The 23,114-nt window shown below is 33.3% G+C and overlaps 1 protein-coding gene and 1 long non-coding RNA gene across 3 annotated transcripts in view; one reads left to right on the forward strand and one right to left on the reverse strand.

Moving 5' to 3' along the window:
* LOC306651963 overlaps positions 1–23,114 on the forward strand; it is a 318,748-nt gene that overhangs the window by 232,576 nt on the left and 63,058 nt on the right. The window lies entirely within an intron of this gene.
* Positions 1–23,114, reverse strand: part of LOC306651960 (X-linked interleukin-1 receptor accessory protein-like 2) — a 36,208-nt gene that overhangs the window by 3,140 nt on the left and 9,954 nt on the right. Inside the window, exons 2-3 of one of the 2 annotated variants that reach the window (XM_079124974.1) lie at positions 11,397–11,542; positions 3,074–3,336 (exon numbers count right to left, since the gene is read on the reverse strand). In XM_079124974.1, the coding sequence (XP_078981100.1) occupies positions 3,080–3,336; positions 11,397–11,542 (403 nt within the window). In that variant the 3' untranslated portion in view covers positions 3,074–3,079. Of the gene's footprint in view, positions 1–3,073; positions 3,337–11,396; positions 11,543–23,114 lie in introns of those variants that run through there. The other variant, XM_079124975.1, reaches the window with a different exon arrangement.

The following is a 23,114-nucleotide window of genomic DNA, read 5'->3' on the forward strand; positions in this document are numbered from 1 at the left end:
AGCACAATGCAGAGAGAGCAATAGAAGAAAGAGGACTGGCACAGTGGTCATCATAGGCATGCTGTTTAATGAAAAGAGTAGTTATGAAGAATAGAACCAAACTATTTACGGAAGAATGTTCCTGTTGTCACGCCTGTCCTTCCTTGTTTTTAAATCTAATTTTAATCTTGTTCATTATCAGGTATCATTCCTGTTTACAGCCCAGTTCTTCTGCAGCTGTGCTAAACATTGTTCTAAACCCTTAGCTTCTAAACTGAAAAGCTTGTGTAACTTTGGTGATTATTAGATACCTGGTGCCTACCACAGCACATGTGTGTATGATGTGTTGATCATGAGAAAGAATATAAGTGAATGAAACGTGCAGTGCTTGCCACACAGTAGACATTTAATAAATATTAATGACCAAAAAATTGAAAGGTCAAGGAAATAAAGCAATGTGTTTTTACGTAAAGCAATGTAATTTTAATTGAAATGAATTCAATTAAAAATAATTAAGAAGTCAAAGTTTGTTGAATGAATTTTATTTTATAAAACATGAAGTATATTTATCACAACTTACAGAAAATGCCACTATTAAAAGGTCAAAGAAAAAAAGTAGGTAAAATTAAGTTGTGTTTATGAGATGCCAAGTATTTATGTGAAGCATGAAAATGTTGGTATCTTATCTGGCTAATATTTGGCATAATTCAACTGGATATTTCTAAAGGGAGGTTAAAATTCATTTACTCATCCTTACCACAAATCTGCTGACTTTAAAATATTGCATTCAGCTGCCACAGAGAATTTGTATTTAAGGTCCAAGTTTAAAGGTAGGAATATAAAATATTTTAACTTTCCTTCCTAATGAATACCCTTGAAGTACCCTCCTACAGTACTGCATTCTCCCCCAAGCAATGGGTTTTGAATTAATTCATACAATTTTCTAATTAAAATGCTCCTTATTACTGCAAAGTGTTGAACCACATGGTCAAATTGGTAATAAAGATGCAAAATGAAATATTTGATCCCTGGAATTCCAAAGATATTAGTATGAACTTAATTTGCATACTACAGCTAATCAGTTACTATGGGTTATTGGGTATCTGTGATGAAAATTATTATAAATTAACCCAATAAATTATATAATGTCTTACAGAGGTGATAAAACATGTTCATCTTTTACCTTCCCAAATGGATGCTTTAGCCGCTCATTGACATCTGGGAACCAGTGACATTTTCCTCAGTAGCATATTTCATCTAGTTATTTTATGTAAACAGGTAAGAAGTCAGATTTTTCGATATGAAATACCATATATAGGAGCAGAGGGTAATTGACCACATTTTCATATATACTACTTACTGTAGTATATAACTATGGTTAGAACAGGTTCTATTTTCTCATTTTGAACGTATGTGAATAAGAGTGTGTAGTACTTTTGAACAGGCCACTATAATTGTGTAAATGCACAGCATGAAAGTAAATGAGCATGCATATGTACTCATCAAGGAACATTTCTCTAATTTATTGTGAAAATATGAAAGTCAATTAAGACTCACTCATATAGCCATTTAATAGTAACAATAAGACATAATTCAAAGATCTTCAAAAATTTGATATTACCTATCACTATAAAAGTAAAACAAAATCATGAACTTCTTTTCTTTGAGGTAAGACCATTAACCCAAAAGAGAAAAAAAAAAGAACAAGCAAAATCTCTGTCTTGATTTCAGTATGAAGAAAATTCAGTTTTAAACTGCCTTTTAAATGATGATTTGCAAATTATACTTTTTCCAAAAATGTGGGCCAGGCACAGTGGTGCATGCCCATAATCCCATAACCCCAATGATTCAGGATGCTGAAGCAGGAGGATTGCAAGTTTAAGGCAAGCCTTAGCAATTTAGCGAGTCCTTAAGTAACTTAGTGAGACCCTATCTTGAAGTAAAATAAAATAAAATGAGTAGGGCTGGTGATGTGGGGATGTAGGTAAGTGGTAATGTGCATCTAGGCTCAATCCCCAGTATCAAAAAATAAAATAAATCATAAAAATAAAAATTGTGGGCTTGCCTAACTAAGGTATTTTATGTATTTCCAAGGCTTACAGTAGTTTTGTGGGGTGAGGATTTCTAATATGTCATGGTAATTTGTTCTCTTGAAAAAATTGAAACATTTTTTGTTTGTCAAAAGAAATAATGCTCAGTACAATGCTTTGTTGATACCTCATACAAAAGATTTCCAAAAGTAATGAAAAGCAAATAGAAAATTATAACACAAAGTCGAAATATTTATCCTTTGAGTCACCTTTGAGAAGAGTGCTACAAGTATTCAAAATATGTACATTCATGTACTTTGAGATGTAAAAGATATTTCTGTAAATTTTAATTTGTTTCTTGCATGTTTGTTTACTTAATGGTGGCAATGGCTAAAAATGATCTCTACTTGTGACTTTTCTGAACAAAATTATGAAATTGATTTTTAAAAATTCTTGTGGATCAAACCCAGGGCTTTGCACATACTAAGCAAGCTCTACCACTGACCAACACCCCCAGCCCTTTTAATTTTATTTTGAGACATGGCTATGCTAGGTTACCCATGCTAATCTTGAACTTATGATCCTCTTGCATTAGCTACCCAGGTAGCTGGGATTAAAATACAAAACTGGTTCTTAATTTATTTTTTTTACTAATGAAAAGGACATTAACAGAAATTGTTTTATTTATGAATCAAATAATGCCTTCTTATTAAACTTTTCTGGAAACACAGCAATACAAAAATTAAATTATTTCAAAAAATACATATATCCTTTACCTAGATTCACCTATTGTTAATATTTTTTCTTTCTTGACAGATAAACTGTTTTTCTAAATTGAGGGTAAGGTGCATACATCATGACCATTTACACATAAATATCTCAGTTTTTATTTCCAAAGATAGAGATAGTCTTGCCAGGTTCTGCAGCTCAAGCCTGTAATCCCAAGTGACTAAGGAAATTGAGGCAAAAAGATTGTAAATTCAAAGCCAGCCTCAGCAATTTAGAGAGGCCCTAAGCAATTTAGTGAGACCCTGTCTCAAAATAAACAACAATAAGGACTGGGGATGCGGTTACGTGACCCTGGGTTCAGCCCCTGGTGCCCACTCCCTAAAAAACGAATAGGGATATTCTTTTACATAATCATAAATAAATATTTTTAATTGAACAGTAGGAGAGAACATACCATCAGTGGTTTCATCACCTCCAAAACGCTGTCTATAGAAGAGCATCAGTTCAATATTGTAGCATTTGTAGATGATCACCAGCAGTACAAAGAGGAGGAAGATTGCTCCCAAGCCCCCTGCAAGCTCAATTTTGTAGATTAAATCTGAAGCAAACAGAATAAACAGGAAAAGGTAATTAAATCAGCAATACTAGGGATTTCTCCAGATTTCTAGTATGTGTGTAAAATTTATTACCCCTTTGTTTTCTCTTTCAAGAATATTCTTACATAATGCTTTGCTCTTGATATATGTGTATGAATCAAATTTTTGTAAAGTCAATTATTTTCTAAAAATTTGATTTGCTTTTTTAATTTTTTGTTATACATGACAATCACGCATAATTTAACTTATTTAAACAAACATGTATTGTAATACATTTTATTCTAATTAGGATCCCAGTTTTGTGGTTATACATGGTGTGGCATTTCACTGTGGTGTTTTCATATATGTACACAGAAATATTATGTCAGAACTATTCCACTGTTTTTCCTATTCTTGTTTGATTTGATATTAAAGGTCATAAGTCCATTTAAAAAAGGAATAGTAACTCCCAATTTATATTGTTTTCACATATGGACTTTTACTTTAACCGTAATTCAGGGAACTATTAAAGCTACTTCATTCTGGTTCCAGGGTCAGTGTTTTCTTGTTTTTGCTAAATTATCTCATTGGCTTAGCAAGATTACCATCTTGTACTTCTCAGGCCACAGGCCCTATTCTTCTGCAGGAGAACAACCTCATAAAGTTACTTCCACAATCAAATAAAATCTAATAAGGTTGACATAGTTAACTGTTTCACTTAACCCCAGTAGAGCATAATCTAATACAAGGTAAGCAGAGGAAATTAGCTTACCCATTTACCCTACTTATTTGACTAAATGACCATAATTTATATGTGACATAATATGCACTGTGGAACTAAAAGAGAGTGAGAAATATAGGCTAATCACTTGGCCTCTTTGATTAACACCAGGTTACACCTATGTTAGGCTGCTCCAGTGGGGTATCCCTAGAACTCTGAGAGTTGGAATAATCAAATCAACACATAATATAAGGAAACATAATGTCTCTCTGGCTCAGGAAACTATGAATTACCCATAGCTTAATTAGTGCTATTAACAAAGAATGTATTATCAAAAGAGGGATACTATCATGGAATTTAGGGAAATGGGAAATCAGAGGAGAATTTAGAATGTGAATTCAGCACTGTACAGAGAAGAAAAAATCTGAGAGACATGAGACCAGAAATATATTTTCACTTAGGACAAGAAGGTTTAGTGGACTCACCACAATTCAATGAAATGGCTTGAATATTTGCTCACCTCCTTTTAATCTAATTTCATAATTAGCAAGTGACTATTCTTTTACTAATTCAGTTTGCCAAGTAATGAGAAACTGGGAAAGTACATCAGTTGTTTCTGAGTTTGTTTGGCATTAGTCATTCTCTCTGGATGGATCAATTCTGGAGCACTGTCAAAATCAAATTATTGGCCATGACAGTATGTTACTCTTAAAAATCAGATAGTCAACATTTCTCTGTGAATCTCCTTGTCTCTTTTTATGATCATTGCTTGAAAATTAATCAGGATCAATATATCAATTAAATTGATTTAGCATGTTATACTTTATAAAAAGAAAAGCATATATCATATAAAAGTAAAATAACATATTATATATAAAAATTTCATCCAACCTATTATATGCTGTGTAAATAATCCTATAGCACAAAAAAATAGTTCAAATCTATAAGTGAAGAATTTGAGATGGTAGTTTAAGTCACTTACACAAGTTCATGTACCTAAAAGAAGTGGAAAAGGTCTCCTAACTTCAAATTCAAGGTTCTTTTTATTATACCACAGCTTTGCATGCTCTATCCTGAAAATAACCACAGAAATACCGCCTGCTTTTCCATAGAACTGTTGGTAGTACTTCCTGAACAACATGCAACTTGGGAATTTTGACTCCTTTTGTCCTTTTAGCTCCAATGGAAAAAGGTAAACTACAATTTACGAAACATAATGAAAGAACTGGGCAGCTCTCAGAAACATCAATGGGGAGTACTGTAGAATCTTGTAGCTGTAGCAGGGGAGAAAGGATGGGTTACCTGGAGTCCAGTTTATGAGAAATATGTTAGCTTTTGTGGGGAGAAAAGGAATTTTGTCTTGTAAAGGAAGTGAAGTGAGAGAGGAGATGATGGTGACCAGCCAATAAGGAAAATCATGGAGTAAAACTGTAAAAATCACAAATAAATGTCACCTTTTTGAGGAGGAGAGAGGGAAAAGAATGAAGAAAGGAAGAGAGTGGGACTGCTATGATGGACAATCTATATCAATGAGGAATATTATGGGGGTTCACATAATGAGTAGTGTTATAGTATGTTCATTTGATTCTGTCTCTCCCACTGCCCCCACCACACACACACACACACACACACACACACACACCCTCATTCCTTTCTCTCTGGTCAGAACAGCTTTAAATGTTCTCAAAGTCACTTAATGGGGATTTTCCCACCAATTTCTGTTATTGACAGTGTATAATTACTCGCAGTTAGATGTAAAACTTCAGCAGCAGAAACAATTTGTGCTCCCAGGAAGCAGACACCTTATTCAGCAGTAAATTTATGGAAGAAAACCATGATGTGAAAAGTACCTTTGTGATCTTGGGGTCCATTTTATGAAAAATGTCTTTGAAAGGTATTGCATAATGATGACTGTTTAAGTCGAAACTGTGGACCTAGTTTCTGAGACTCCACCTGTATTCTGTGATTCAGGCCATCACATCAAAAGGGAAACATCTATCCTATAATCAGAGGGCAGAATTGCCATCACCCAAATAACACCTGGCTTTTCTTTTGTCTTCTGTTTTCATTTGCCATTTTCCATCTCAGCAGGAGCTATATTACTAGGGACATTCCCAGCCTGAGAAGTTGAAAGTCATTTTATTTGAGCTGTGTCTTGTACACTCTATAAGCATAGTTGTAGTTAGAAGAGCAAATATTTATGGGATGGGATTGTAACCTTTTCTAGGCACACAAAGTACAAGTATAATTTTTATTCTTCTTACTTTGAGCACAGGTATTTCTTCATTGTGAACACAAACAACAGAATGGGACAAATACCACCTTGAAAGCAAGGGACTAGAGAAGAAGAGGGCTGGGAATGTTTGAACTTGCTCTGACTTATAATTTGGGAGGCAGGTTAGGAGATCCTAACCTGAGGACTGCTGTTGTGATGTGAATGTTCGTGTCCTCTCAAAATTCATATGTTGAAACACAACCCCCAAAGTTATGGCATTAATATATGGGACATTTGGAAGGTGATTAGGTCATGAGGACTCCTCTTTTATGAATGGGCTTAGTGCTCTTATAAAGGAGGTCTGAGGGAAACTGTTGACCTCTTTTGCCATGTGAGTACACATAAAATGCAACATCTATGCAGAAAGGGCCCTTAGCAGACACTAGATATGCTATTAACTTGATTGTAGACATCCCAGTCACAAAAATTGCAAGCAATAAATTTTGGTTATTTATATATTACTCAGTCTATGGTATTTTGCTGTAGCAGTCAAATGGATTAAGTAAGAAATTGGTACTGAGATGTTAGGATGCTACTCTAACAAACTTCTAAAAATGTGGAAGTGACTTTGGGTAATGGGTTAGACAAATTTTGAGGTGTACTGCTATGAAAGGAGCTTTGAGAAATTTTGGTGAAGGCTTAGAATAAGAGATCTATAGGGAAAACCTCATTATTCTTAGAGATTACCTAAGTGGTGTTGATTTGAATATTGGCAGAAATATGGGTGGTAAAGGCCATTCTGATATGCTCTCACATATAAAAGATGACTGGATCCTTTCCAGACATGAATCTAGCAGTGCCTTGATTTTGGACCCTACAGCCTCCAGAGCTGTGGGAAATAAGTCTCTATTCTTTATAAATTACTTGATCTAAGGTCATTTTTATGGCAACATGAACACACAAAGAAAACTTCCTATATATTTTGAAGAATTAGGGCATAACAAGAGCACTGGGAATGAAAAGAGGGATTCAGTGATACATCTCTGTTTTATAGGAAAAATCTTTCTTCTTTGCAAAGAATCAGAAATAAATATGAGAATTTCTTTAGCCTAAGTTCATAGTCTTGCTACCAAAGAAAACATTTAGGACAGACCTTGTACTGAAATTTAGCTGTACTTACTGGATAATGTTTCATCCAAGAAGAAGAAAGTGGTACGTGTAAGTGGAAAATGCATAGGTAAAGGACATCATGTTTTTACAAACCCTGACCCTGTTAATTGGGTATGTTAGACTTGAGTTTTCATTTTACGGAAGGCCTTTTTTAGTTTAAGAATGGATTCATGACACCTCTAATCCATATTAATTACTTAGCAAATTTAAAATATTTGACTTACAGCTCATTAAAAAGTTGTTGTTTCATAAAAAATACCTTATTAATATTCTAGTTGGGAAATCTACAGTCACTGAGGTCAGTCTATGCTGTGATAAAGCCAAGAAGATCTAATTCCAAAGGATATGTCTGAAGTTTCTCAAGACAACTAAAACTTTGGTCTGACTAAAATAATTAGGGTAGAATCATATGGATTCTTGTTCTTCTTTAGGGTTCTACCATACTGTTGTGAGCTTCTAATGAAACTAAATGAGGAAGGATTAACTGCACCATTTTGCAAGAATGAAAAAGTGAAAAAAAAAAATAACTGCTACCTAGAATGGAGAGGGTAAACTGGTGTATCATGGGTGGAAAATTATTTTGTTGGACTTTACAATGTTTCAAAAAATGAATATTAATGTTTAAAAATGAAAACCAGTCCTTCGGCTTCTTAAAAACTTTCCAGCTCTCATATACATGAGCCCACATTCTAGCAAGCATAGTATAAATCTTCTAGAACAAAACAGAGGTTTCCCACTTTAAAGCAAGGGATGATTTCTTTAATGTATGTTTCAGTTACTCTAAAATTTTGGCCGTTTAAAAAATATTCTCTAACTGCTTAGTCCCTGAGACCTTTGAGTTTTCAACACCAAAACTTAAAAGTATAGGTGGGTATTGTGGCATACACATGTAATTCTAGTGACTCAGTAGGCTGAGGTAGGAGGATTGCAAATTTGAGGCCAACCTAGCCAATTTAGGAACATCCTTCTTGAAAATAAACAAATAAGCAAAAACAGGCTGGGGACATAGCTCAGAAGTAGAATGCTCCTGGGTTCAATCCCCAATAGCACACACACACACACACACAAACAAAATAAGAGAATAAAAACTTGGAAAGTAAATATTTTTGAAAGGAAAACATGTTTTTAGGTAAACCAGGGCAGACTATTCAAGGCAAGAGCACAGATTAAATCTTACGTTTATTAATCATTTTATCTGTTACCCCACTGTCCTGGTTCTCTATGGATAGATTTTTTAACCGATGAATATTTTTGAGCACTTACTGTGTTTTATGTACTAGGGGTGCAGTGATAAATAAGGTTGTTAAAGTTCCTGTTCTCACACTGTTTACTTTGTAGTGGAGGAAAAAGAAAATAAGCCAAAAAATATGTAAATATAATATCAAATATGAAAGAAACAATAAAAAAGAAATAGAGACAAGTTAAAGAAAAATAAAATTAAGGATAATTATATTTCATATATGGTGGCCAGGGAAGATCTAATGAGTAGGTAATATATAATAAGAGAACTGTGTGAAATAAGGGAGTGAGTCATGGAGATAGCTGAGGGAAGAGTATTTCAGGAAGATGCAATAGCCTGTGTGAAGTATTTGAGGCAGGACTGTGCTTAAAGAGCATGAGAAGTAGAAAGGGGGCTAGTGTGTATGACAATTGAGACAGAGTGTTATAGAAAGTGAGATGAGAAATAAGCAGATTGTGTAATGCCTTATAGGTCATAAATAAGATTTGGGATTTCATTCAATTCATGCTAGTAGGTCAGAATACAGTGGGGGCAGTGATGGAAGTGATCAGATTCTAGATAGGCTTTGAAAGTAGAGTCATGGGATCTTTTTTGATGGACTACATACAAGATGTGAGTAAAGAAAATGTAAAGTGAAGACTGACTCCACAAATTTTGGCCTGAGGAACTGGAAGGATGGCAATAGAGATGAAGAAAGAGACAGAAGGCTGAGGTATGTATGGAGGAGAAACTGGGAATCCTGTTTGGGGTGAGCTAAATTTGATATGGCTACTAGATATCAAAATGGCATTGTTAAGCAGACAAATTGGTATTCAATTTTAAATATTGGTAACCCCAATATTTAAATACTAGAAAGATGAGAATTAATATCATCAGTTATTCATGATTTTAGACAGGTTTACTTGTAGAAACTATGGGAGGTAGCATTGTTTTACAGAGTGGCTTGTTTACTAGAGTAAAATTTCTAGAAATTTTAAGGAATGGTATTTGCTGCTTGCTTAGCAAAGAGGGATGGCTTTATCTGAAAACTAACATAAAACTATGTCTTTCTCCCCTGGCTAAATTATAGTACCCTCATTATTTTTCTTAATAGCAGGTTTCTAATTGTAACATTATATAATTTTTGTGTGATTTTTTTTTTTTTTTGCTTAATGTTTAATGTATGGCTTTTTTTTTGTATTCTCACCTCCCCAAAGACTATAAGTTCCACAAGACTTGTGAGATGTCCTTTTATTCAGCAGTCCATTCTCCACACCAAGCATGGTGGTTGCTACACATAAACCCTCAATAATGAAATAGAATTTTAATTATTTATTTGGCAAGAATGTATTCAAAGTACCTATTAGTGGCCAGACACTGCCTAAATTGCTGAGTACAGAAGTACAGCAGCATCTATGGCTTGGGAATCTCTGAACCTGAAATAAAAGTGAAATAAACAGGAACAAAGTGATCTTTGCCATAAGGTATCTGGACATGGTGAGTACCTGTCCTTCATGTAGGTGAACTAAGTGGTTTCCTAGTGCATAGGAGAAATTATCCAAGTTCAATATAACAAAAAATTATTTAGGCATAATACATTTCACATCCATTATATCATTATCATTTGAACTTCAGAGTAACTCCACAAGATAGATATTATAACCCCTATTTTACAGATGAGAAAACTAAGATTGAGGAATTATATTCAGACAAAAAAGTCCTACTGAACCATATGGCTGAACCTGGATTTCTTGACTTCACTTTCTATATTAGACACATTTACACTTAAATAGTCCTTTATTTTAAGACAGAATCAAGTTCAATGGAGTTAAGAAATGGTGCTAGAGAGATAGAAGCATTATTCTTGAAATAATGACACTTCCCATTTTCTTCCAGAACTTCTGGTAATGCTCAAGTATTAAGGCTGGTTGGAAAACAGAAATTCTATTCTGGCTAGGAGGTACAAATGGTAACCTTGCTGATTGAATGGTTCTATTGCTCTATAACCTAGGCAACAGGAACACTGATTGAGAACATTTGTTCTGCTACATTTACAAAACTTTTGCCAGATGTTCACACAAAGTATTTAGCCTTTTGCAGCAATCAAGAGTCATGGCAAGGTAAGAGCCAATTCAGAAACTTATTTAGCTGCTGAAATTGTTGTTCCTCTGTCTGTAAATTTAGAGTTTCTTTTCTTTGTCTTTAGACACAATTTATCCAGTCTAGAACTGGGATCTCCATAAATGCCAAACTATTTAGGAGTATATGGACCTATGAAAGACCTCTTAATACCATGTTACAAAATATAGCTTATAGTCTTTATATTAATAATTGAAGGTTATATGGCAGTATTAATTATTTTATTTAAGTTTCAGTCTGGGAGTAAAAGAACAACTTTGTTTTTCATATGATAATACAATTTCTAGCATTTTGTTTAAATAAAATAAGTAAAAAGAAGGTGAAATATATACAAAATATTGAATGACAGTATATATCAAATTTAATGTAACATGATTATAATCAAGGTACATTTCATCTCTATTGATTTTTCAGATAGTAATATTTAATTTCATTAATTTATTTCCTAGTGATACTGAAGGTCATAGGCATTTTACACTGATATGCAGATGAGAAATATTGTTCCTTAGACAAAATGATCAACAGAAATTGATACTACATAATACAATACAGGAAACATCTAACTTTAATAGCTATTGGTGGCTAAACTAAAGATAGTTATAGCTATAAAAAGAAGTACCCTTTTTACGCAGAAGTACACTGGCATGTTTCCGTCCATTTCGGTTTTCTACATGGCAGGTATAATTAGCCAGGTCAGCCTCCACCACTGAATCAAAGATGAGTGTCAATTCAACTTCTTTTTCTCCAAGATGCTCTTTGAGGAGTCTGAAATAAAGACAGTATTCTTGGTTGAATCAATTTATTTTTGGCAGAAAGCATCTATGTAAAGTCTACAGATGGTTACACAGTTGCCCCAACCTAGGTCTCTGATGGGCACAGAGAGTTCTGCCTAGATGTATGTATATGTGCACCCCCAAATAAGAAAATACAAAAAGTGTGTCTTGACCTGAAGGACAAGAAGAAAGAAAAGGAGTAATGCACTCAGCAACACAAAATATTAACATGATAAACAAAGCCAACATGATTTGTGTGACAAAAAAGATGGAACAGTGGCTTCCATATTCTAAACTGAGTTTATGAGAACTAATTGTAATTTTTTTGTGTTATGGCATGAAGGAAAAACAAATTTTCAGGAATATAGGTTTTGCATTAGAGGTTAGAGTTTTAGGGAGTAAAATGGTTGCCATACATATGAAAAGTAAATTAAAGGTGGTGAGAGTGGCCTTCAATTTTAAAATACCAGTGAGTAGCCTGTTCTCTTCTTTTCTCTTGCTAGTTGTCTAATGCAGTAATGTGCAGGGCTCCCTAATCTCCCAATGATGATCACTCCACCACTATCATGGCCCTGATTTCTCCAGAAGATGCTCCACAATTACCCTTCTTCTTTGCCCCTTCACAAGAATAACATACTTTCTATGGCATTTAGCTCTTTGCTTTCTCAAACGAAGTTGCAAAGGGTCTAGAATAGCCAGCAATGAGTGTTCTTTGTAGAGAAGTTGATTTTCTGGAATTCTTTCCTAAGTGGTGCAGCTTTTGATTATTTGAAGAATTCTATTCTTACTAGTAATTAATTTTCTCCTGAGTGAGAAGAAAATGGGTACCCTATTGATTTTTCTCTATTCTGCTGCCTTTTGCCAAAGAGGGAGCCAGTAACAAGACAAAGTTGTGGCAATCCTGCAAGTTCTAGTACATGTCCTCAAATACATAGATTTGGAAGAATAAAATATTTCATAAGAACAATTGGGGAACCGGAAGTAATTCTTTTTGTTGTTTTGTGATGTTTTGTCCTTTATTTACTTTTTCATTTGTTCTTCTTAGTTATATATGAAAGTAGAATGTATTTTTCTTATCTTCATTTTGGACATATGAATATGAGTGTAGAGAGGTCCCCTAAGTTGCTAGCATTGTGCATAAGTTGGAAAAGGCAACTGTACTCAGGAAAAAGCTGGGTTCTAAATCCAGGCCTCTCATTGGAACTCAAGCTGGGGGTCCTTACAAAATCATTAACTAAATTGTGCCTTAATTTAACTCATATTTATGTTGGGGAAAAAAACTGATATACTTACCTTAACTTCATCGTGAGAGTGAAATGGGTTAATGTGATTTAAGTAAATAGTGTTATGCACATGCAAAGGAATGTTATTATGCATAAACATTTCATTATCTGATAGTAAATTGTTTCAATTTTGACTTCAACAAAAATATTTGTATTTATATTTATATTGACATTTAGGGTTGACTTGGTTTAACATCTCTGGCTTCTTTTTGAGGGGAGGAAGGGCATAAAGTAGGGTTAGTGGAAGAGAGTTTCCAGAATCTAAGAATATCCTGTACTGAAATCTTAAGCCCAAATTATTTTCAAAACAGATTTTTTTTTAAATAAACCCTGTTTATGTTCTCTTCCAACAGTGTCCATACCTGAGAGTTGATAATACTGGCATTTGTAGTTCAAGTAAGTTTTTTTCTTGTCCATTACATTTATGCACATAGATGTACATAATATTGTACAAAAGTTGAGTGTAAGATTTTCTTCACTGATTTTTTTGAGACAGTGTTTCACTAAGTTGCTTTGGGCCTTGTTAAGTTGCTGAGGCTTATCTTGAATTTGTGATTCTCCTGTCTCAGCTCCTGAACCACTGAGATCTTAACTGAATTTTGGAGAGTACATCTGTTAGTCTTTCTGATAAGAGTTTTTCTTTCAGACTAAAGGTGTAGTTTCCACTTTACTATTTTTCCCCCAAGGAAAAATTAGAAATTTACTATTTTTAGGTTTACACTGATTTTGCTCTCTCCATTTCCTCCCTACTACTGGTAAATATCACCACATTCAATTATTTTAGCTCTATATAACCTGCAATGGGTAACCTGTATTTCCAGAAGCTTTTTAGGCATCACAAATTCAGGATGATTTAAAGCTTCACATGAAAGTCAGCCACAACCTCTGCCAGGCATGGGACAGAAAGCTGATCTTGAGCCTCACGACCAAACCTTTCCTTCTGCATTTCTAATGCAGTTTCCAAAAACAGCTCTTCACAGGCTGCAGAAAGAATTTGGAGAGAGGATTTGAAAAATGATCCTTGGTCCATCTATTAATATATATGAGGTGTCTTAATTATCAGCTCTTAAAAATCTAGAGGTGACTTGCTTTTTTGGAATTAAACAGAAGGTTGGTGTTTATGTCTACAAATCACTCTGCAGAGCAGTCATAATTTCCTACCAAATATTGATATGTAACAATTCATCAATGATTCCTTGCGAGTTTATAATAAGTGTCTAGCTACGGGCTAGATATTTGGTATAAGAGAAATGTAAACATTAGAAACTCTGGTCTCTGACTCCATTAAACTTTAAAATTCAAATGAGTAGACAAAATTTAAAGAGTTGAAAACATAGGAAAAATTAAGTAAAGCATGGTAGTACAGTTTTGCTTATAACAATTTCAAAGGAGGAAGAAACTATCTAACTTACCTAGAAAAGGCTTGAGAAACTGGGTAGACAAAAGGAAAGATGGAGGGTTTTCCATAAGAGAAGATAGGAGCAGGTTTTTGCAGAATGCATGAAAGAGAAACACTAAATAGATGGGTTTTAGAATGGAGGATACAGATGAGGGGATCTTGGGATATATTTCAAATGACCTCAGAAGTATCTCATTACAAGGATTAACATGGGGTGGGGATAGAAAAGCCACATGCATTTGAATTTATTTTTAATAGCTTCTTTAGGGTGTAATTGATATACCAAAAAATTGCACCTTATGTACTTGACACAATTTGGTGAGTTTGGAAACATGCATATATCTATGGGGATGATAATGAAAGAATCCAATAAATAATATTTAAGGCAATTTACTGTAGCAGTGAACAAGAGAAAATAATTTTGGGGGCAGAAATTACTACCTTCAAAAATAATTTTAGTTAGAACAATTATTAAACCTAATATTAGAAAGAGTGCGGAAATTGTCACTTCCTTCCTCACTTAAAAAATATGTTGAACTAATGAGAAATTATCAACTCTTATGTCAATTAGGTAATCAAAGTCACAGGACAAACTTCTGCCCGCTGTGTACTTGTATCAAAATCTCAAGAGCTTGTGCCAGTACCAGCAGAAACACTTAAACTACAATTGAATGCAATGAGTTCCCATACTAACACATTACATGGTATCCCATTAATATGTACAATGTTTATGTTTTTATGCATCAGTTAGGACAAATTAAAAAAAACTGTGATTGATGAATTTCTAGAGGCCCATTGTGCATGAAATTGAGAATTTAAAAACTCCACGGTACACAATCTTAGAGAGACCTCACATTTTCACAAGTTTTGCCTACAGCCCAGAGGAGCAGAACCAGTTCTCAGGGTGAAAATTAGATAAAGGTCCCCTTATGCTTCAGGCAGGTTGAAAGGAAAAGGTAATAATTTTAAAATGAGCCCAGAACATTCTGTTCTCCTTTTCAAAAATCTGCCTTCAGGGGAAACTAGTTTATCAGAACCTAAACTATTTAAAATTTACCAAGGCCTAACCTAACTGGGAAAAGGGAAACACCCAACTTCAGGCCCTTCTAGCTTTCCTGTGTTACCTAAAGGGCGGTGAACCTGAGAAACACTTATGAAGATAATAGTCCAGGGGGATAGGCTCATTAAGAGACTGAAACTTCATCATAGAATTATGGAATGATTCCCACCATATCAATCAGACTCCTATGTGATAACAAGGAATTTCAGCTGAAATAACTGCAAAGCTCAGATCCTCTTTAAGAAGCCATTGCTAGCAAAACAGTGGAGACAAAAATCTAGGACACTAGAGGAAGTTTTATTCTTTGACACTTGCAACTATAATGAACAGCAAACATAGCCTAACCCTTAACCAGGTAAACAGAACATCTCACATCAAAGGCCTTTTAATCTCAGTTTATTTAACCCAATACATTTTATCTGATTTTCAACAAGAACAATGACGACAACAACAACAACAAAATTACAAGGTATGCTATAAACTAACAAAATCTCCCATAGTTTGAAGCCATAATGCAAGCATACGAAGTAGATTCAGATATGGCAGAAATTTTGGAATCATCAGAATGGGAATATAAAATAATTTTAATTAATTTTTAAGGGCTCTGATGGAGAAACTGTATAACACGCATTAATAGATAAGTAATAAACAAGAGAGATGGAAAAATTTAAGAGTAAAAAGTAAATGCTAGAAATTAAAGCACTGTATAGACATGAATAATGCTTTTGAGACTGTAGACTAGAAGTAGCCAAAGAAAGAATCAGTGAGCTCAAACACATGATGACAGAAATGCTAAGCTGAAATGCAAAGAGAAAGTGAATAAAAAGAAATACAACAAAACATTTAAGAACTGAGGTACAATTGCAAAAAGGGAAATTATATATGTAATGGAAACCAGAAAGAGAAGAAGGGACCATCAGAAATTCTCAAAGTACTGATAACTGATAATTTTCTAAAATTAATGACAAATGCCAATCTATACCTCCAGGAAGCTCAAAGAACATCAAGCAGAATAAATACTAAAAAAACTGTATTTAGATACATCATATTCTAACTTTAGTACATCACAAACAAAAAAAATGTCTTGAAAGATGTGAACAAAAGAAAATGCCTTAACTATAGAAGAATAAGAATAAGAAAAACATCTGATTTCTCTTTAAAAACCATTTGAGGAAGAAGAATGTGGAGTGAAATACTCAAGGTGTTGAAAGAAAACAACCACCCACCTAAAATGCTGTATCCACCAAAATTATTCTTCAAAAGTGAAGGTAAAATAAAACTTAGACAAGCAAAAACTGAGGGAATTTGTCACCAGTAGAAAGTGAAAATGTCAAAAACAGATCTTTAGAGAAAATGAAAATCATATATGTCAGAAATTTGAATCATCAAAAAGAAGAGTATTGGAATATGGCTAAATGAAGATAAAAATAAAATCCTATATTTTTGTTATTCTTAATTGTCTTAACAGGCAAATTTATTCAAAACAATAGCAATAATATGTTGATTATGCTGATACATAGGCACAATTAATGACAGCAGTTACCAAGAGACAGAATGAAGGAATGGGGAATACTTGGTTTTATGGCACCAGTACTACCTGTGAAAGAATGTGGTGCTATTTGAAAGTGACCTTATATGAGTTATAAATGTATATTGAAAACTCCAGAGCTACCACCAAAAATGTTTAAGTGTAACCAATATATAAAAAGAGAAAATTTAATAATATAAAATATTCAATTAATATCAGAGAAGGCAGAATAAGAGTAGAGGAAAAAAGAATAAGAGAAACAAATATAAAACTGATACCAGCCAGGCGTGAGTTATCTTAGCTCGGGAGGCTGAGGCAGGAGGATCAAGAGTTCAAAGCCAGCTTCAGCTAAAGTGAGACACTAAGCAACTTGGTGAGACCTTGTCTCTAAATAAAATACAAAATAGGGCTGGAGATGTGGGTCAGTGGTCGAGTGTCCCTGAGTTCAATCCCAGGCACCAAAACAAACAAACAAACATACAAACAAAACAAAACCTGATAACACTACTGTAGACATTTAACCAACTATATTAATAATGACTATACATGTGAAAAATCTAATTATACCAATTAAACAGATTGTCAAAGTGGTTAAAATAAAGGGTACAACGAAATGTTGTTTATAGGAAACTAACTATAAAGACAGAGACAGACTAAAAGTAAAAAGGATGGAGGGTGGTAGACCATGTTAGAAATATTTTTAATTAGCAACATAGCTATATATTAATTTCAGACAAACCAGACTTCAGAGCAAGTAATATGATCAGGAATAAAGAGGAACCTTCAATTATGAAGGGGTCATTTCTAAAGCAATACATAAAACACTATGTATGCATCTATTAGAATATTAAAATATGTGAGAAAAAACTGATGGTGTTACAAAGAAAAATAGATGAATCCAGAATTATAATCAGATATTTCTATACCTTCCTATCAGTAATGGTTATATTTAGTAGGCAGAAAACCAGTAAGGATATAGTTGAACTGATTAGCTTTAAAAGGATTTAATAAACATTTATGGCATACTTCATCTAATAACAGTAGAATACACATGCTTCTCAAGGTCATATAAACCATTCACCAAGTAGACCACATTCTAAGCCATACAACCTACATTATCAAATAAAAGAGTATTAATAATGCAAAATATGATCACAGACCAAATTAAATTTGAATTAGAAATCAGTAACATAAAGATAACTATAAAATTCCAAAGTGGAGATTAAATACCACATTGCTAAATATGGAAAAGGAAGAAACCTCCAGAGATTTAATCATAATTAGAAATAAATTTAAATGAAAATATAATTTTAAAATTGTGGGATGCAGCAAGTGTAGTACTTTGAGGGACATTTATGTCAGCGAATGAATATATTAGAAAAGGAGGAAGATCTAAAACTAATAAGCTAAGCTTCTACCTTAGGAAATTAGAAAAGGAAACAAATTTAATCCAAAGTTTGCAGAAGAAAAGAAATCCTAAAAATCAGAGCAGAAATCAATGGAATAATAAGTAGGAAACAATATAAATAAATGAACATTTGGTCTTTGGTGTTTTCAGGATTGGCTTATTTCACTTTGCATGATATTCTCCATTTCCAACCATTTATCTGCAAATGCCATAATATTCTTCTTTATGTCTGAATAATATTCCATTGTGTATATATACCACAGTTTCTTTTTCCATTTGTCAATTGAAGGGCATCTAGGTTGGTTCCACAATCTAGCTATTGTGAATTGAGCTACTAAACAAACATTGGAGGGGGTGTGAGTATGAAAGATGGTGGATAAGACAGACATCATTACCCTATGCACATGTATGATTACACGAATGGTATGAATCTACATCATGCACAATTATAGAAACGAAAATTTGTACCCAATTCATGTACAATGAATCAAAATGCAGTCTGTAAAAATAAAAAAAAAAATTTAAAAATCAACAAGACCCAAAGCTAGTTCTTTGAAAAAAAATCAATAAAATTGATGAGACTTATTTTATTAAATTTTTTGTTATTGTTGCTGCTGTTACCAAAGATCTAACAAAAACGACTTAAAGGAGGAAAAGTTTATTTTGACTCACAGTTTTAGAGATCCAGTCCACAGCTAGCTGACTCCATAGTTCTGTGCCCCAGGTAAGGCAGAATATCATGGCAAAAGGGTATGGTAGATAGAAGGAGCTCAAGAGAAGGCAACAAGTAAGCAGGAAGAGCTCCTCTCCCCAGGGACAAAAAAATAAAGGGCAAATTCATGCCTTCAAATGACCTACTTTCTCCAGCCACACCCTGCCTGCCTATAGTTACCACTCAGTTAATCCATATCAGTGAATTAATCAGCAATTAGGTTATGGCTTTCATAATTTAATCACTTCACCTCTTAAATCTCTTGCATTGTCTCAAACATGAGCTTTTGGGGAATGCCTCATACCTAAACCACAACAAACTTCTAGCCAGAGTTGAGGAAAACAAGAGTAGTGTCGTAAATTATTGAATTATGACAATTAGATATAAAAGAGAGGACTTAAATAATGAGACCATGTTCATTAAATGGAAATAATGAACCACAAAATCCATAAAAATGATAACTTAGATGAAATTCTTTGAAAGCTCAAATATATCAAAATTTGCACAAGGAGAAATAGATATCCAAATAGGCCAATAACTATTAAAGAAATTGAATCAATTTTAGCCTTCCAAAACAGAAAACACTATTTCAACATTTAAAGAAAATCTATGAATTCTTTATACATTTTTCCAGAAAATAGAAGCAGAAAGAACATTTCTTAACTCATTCGTTGAAGCTAACCATAATCCAACATCAAATACATTACAAGAAAAGAAAAGGACAGATTAATGCCTCTCATAAAACATAGATGTAAGAAGTTCCAGCAAAGTATTGGCAAATCTAATGTACTTAATATGTATAAAAATAATCATACATAATGACCAAGTGGAATTTATCCCAGATATGTATGACTGATTCAACAAATGAAAACAAATTAATGTAATCCATACTTTCATGCTAAAAAAACATATGGTCATATCAATAAAAACTAAAAGACCTTTTGATAAAACCATACACACATTCATGATTAAAAAAAAAAAAAACTTTCTGCAAACTAGGAAAGGAGAACTGACTCAAAACCAAATGAAAAATTATTAAAGGTCTATTGCTAACATCCTACTTCACTGTGAGAAATTGAATGTTTCTCCCTATGATCAGGAACCAGGCAAGACTCTCTCCTCTATCTCACTCTCCCTCCTTAAAATCATACTGCAAACCTTAATGCTACAAGACAAGAAAGAGAAAAAAATGTATACAGGTTCATAAGAAAGAAATAAACTTTGTTACTGGATAACATGATTGTCTATATGGGAAAATCCCAAAGAATCAGTGAAAATCTCCTTGAACTAGTGAGCAGTTATAGCAAGATTGCAGATTTCAAGGTTAGTACACAAAAATCAATTGCTTTCTTACACCTTAGTTATGAACAATTGAAATTTAAAATTTAAAAGGCAACACTGTTTATATTGAGAACAAAAATTTGAAATATTAGGTATAAATGAACAAAATGTGTAATATTAATGAGGAAGTCTATAAATGTATGATGAAAGAAATGAAAGTTCTAAATAAATGCAGCTATTTAATATTCAAGGATAAGAAGACTCAAAATTGTTGAGTCAGCTTTTCCCAACATGATTTATAGATTTAACACAATGCCAATAAAATATCCAGTAAGTTGTTTTATGTACATTGGCAAACTGATGGTAATACTTATCAGGAAACCAAAAGATCCAAGAAAATTAAAATGAAAATTGAAAAGAATAAAGTCAGAGAAATGACACTTGAGCTTATGACTTACTATATAGCTAAATTATTCAAGACAGTGTAGTATTGATAAAGTATTAGACAAATAGATGAATGGAGTAGATTAGAGAAACCAAAATAGACCCACAAATAGTGAATACAATGATCCATCAATTGTATTTTATATTAAAACAAGGACCTACACACATCATTCATAGAAGTTTTATTTATAATGGCCAAGACTTGGAAGCAACCAAGATGTTTTTGCAAAACGTGAATGGATATCTCTGATACGTTCACACAATGGAATATTATTAAGTGATGAAGAAAAATGAGCTATCAAACAGACAAGAAAACACCCTAAATGCACGTTACTATTTGAAAGAAACTGGATTGGAAAGAGAGAATGATTATAGCCATATTATATTTAACAAAAGGCAAAAATATAGATGTAGATATTTAAAAGGTTTGTGGTTACCAGGAATTTAAAGCAGAAAGTAGTAGGGAAGAATAGGCAGAAAAAGGGATTTTTAGGAGAGTAAAACTATTCATTATGACACTTCAAAGTTAAACATTTCCCCAAAACCCATACAACTGTACAACACAAAGAATGAATCCCAGTGAAAACTGTTGACTTTAGCTCATAATATTGCATCAGTATTATTTCTTTAATTATAACATATGTAACACATTAATGTGAGATAGTAATAATTGGGGAAAGTGGGAGGAGGGACAGAGTAGGTTGGTGGGAGCTCTCTGTACTTTCTACTAATCTTTGCTTTTAATTGTGGCAAAAAACACATAACATAAATTTACCCTCTTATCTGCTCATTTTCATAAGTCCATAGAATTGCTATTAAAATTATGCCTAACAAACTACAATTATTTCATCTTTGCATCTTAAAAATGTTATAATACACTTACATTTTAGGGTATGATTGGTCCTTAATTTTATATCATCAGCAACTATCTCAGGGCTGTTAGCATCACGGGATGTGTATGAATAAATGAATGTGATCATTTAAAAAATGTCATGTGTCACAAAAATAAATGGAGGAACCATAAATACACATTGCTAAATATATAAAATCAATATGAAAAGGGAGGCTACCTTCTGTATCACTCCAACTACACATGACATTCTGGAAAATAAAAATGTTTGGATACAGGAAAAAGATCAGAACTTACCAAGAGTTTTGACAGATGTAGAGAATATGTGGGGCACAGAAGATATTTCAGGTCAGTGAAACTATTCTATATGATACTGTAATGGTAGATAACATATCCTTTTACATTTTTCAAAACCATAGAATGAGCAAAGCCAAGGAATGAACTCTAATGTAAACTACGAATTTCAGGCGATAAAGATATGTCAATGTAGGTTCATTGATTGTAGCAAATAAACTAATACAGTACTGGATATTTATAGTGATGGAGGCTGCCTTAGGGGGTCAAGAGTATATGAGAACTCTACCTTTTCCTCACATGTGCTATGGAATTAAGTCTTCTATAAAATTTAAAGTATATGTGTGTAACACTAGAAAGACACTATATTTGTGCAATGTAATACAATTTCATGCCATGAAACAGATATTTTGAATGCTCTATATGCCTAGCATTGTGGTGACATGAATTGCATCAATAAAATCAATACTGTCTCAAACTATTATGCCTTTCATTGTCGACTTCCTCTAATAAGATTTAACTATGTCATTGAAAGGGGAAAACTAAAATGTAATATGAATTAACTCTGTATCAGTGGGTTCCATATCCATGGATTTGACCAACTGAGGACTAAATATATTCAGAAAAGATTTCTGTATTAAGTATGTACACACTTTTTTCTTGCCATTATTCCCTAAAGACTTCAGAATTTCAACTATTTACACATCATTTGCATTGAATTAGTTATCAAAAGTAATATAGAGATGATTTAAAGGATATGGGAAAGACAAGTGCCACTTGATCTCACTCATGTGTGGAATCTAAATAAGTTTATCTCATAAAAGAATTTGAGAGTAGAATGGTGGTTACCAGAGTCTGGGGAGTCTAGGTTCCAGGGAGGAATTGGGAGAGGTTAAACAATGGGTACTAACTTATAGTTAGAAGGGAGTGAGAAGTTCAGGTGTCTTATTACACAGTAAGGTGACTCTAGATAACGCTATCATTCAGTATATTTTAAAATGCTAGAAGATACGTTTAGCTGATTTAAACACTGCACGATGTACACATGTATTGAAACATCATGTTACTTCATTAATATGTAAAATTTTATGTTTTATATATCAATTGAAACAAAGTAAATGCAAAATAAAGTATATGGAAAAATTTGTTTAGGTAATCCACAAACTATATCATTACCATTTTATATAAAGGACTTGAGTATCTGTGGATTTTGGTATCTGCAGGGGCTCCTGGGGGAAATCCCTCCAGGGTACTTGAGGACAAATGTACTACTTTAGCAGGGAAGTTACAAACTACTTTCTATTT

This window comes from Sciurus vulgaris (genome assembly GCF_902686455.1).
Source record: "Sciurus vulgaris genome assembly, chromosome: X".
Lineage (NCBI taxonomy): Eukaryota > Metazoa > Chordata > Mammalia > Rodentia > Sciuridae > Sciurus > Sciurus vulgaris.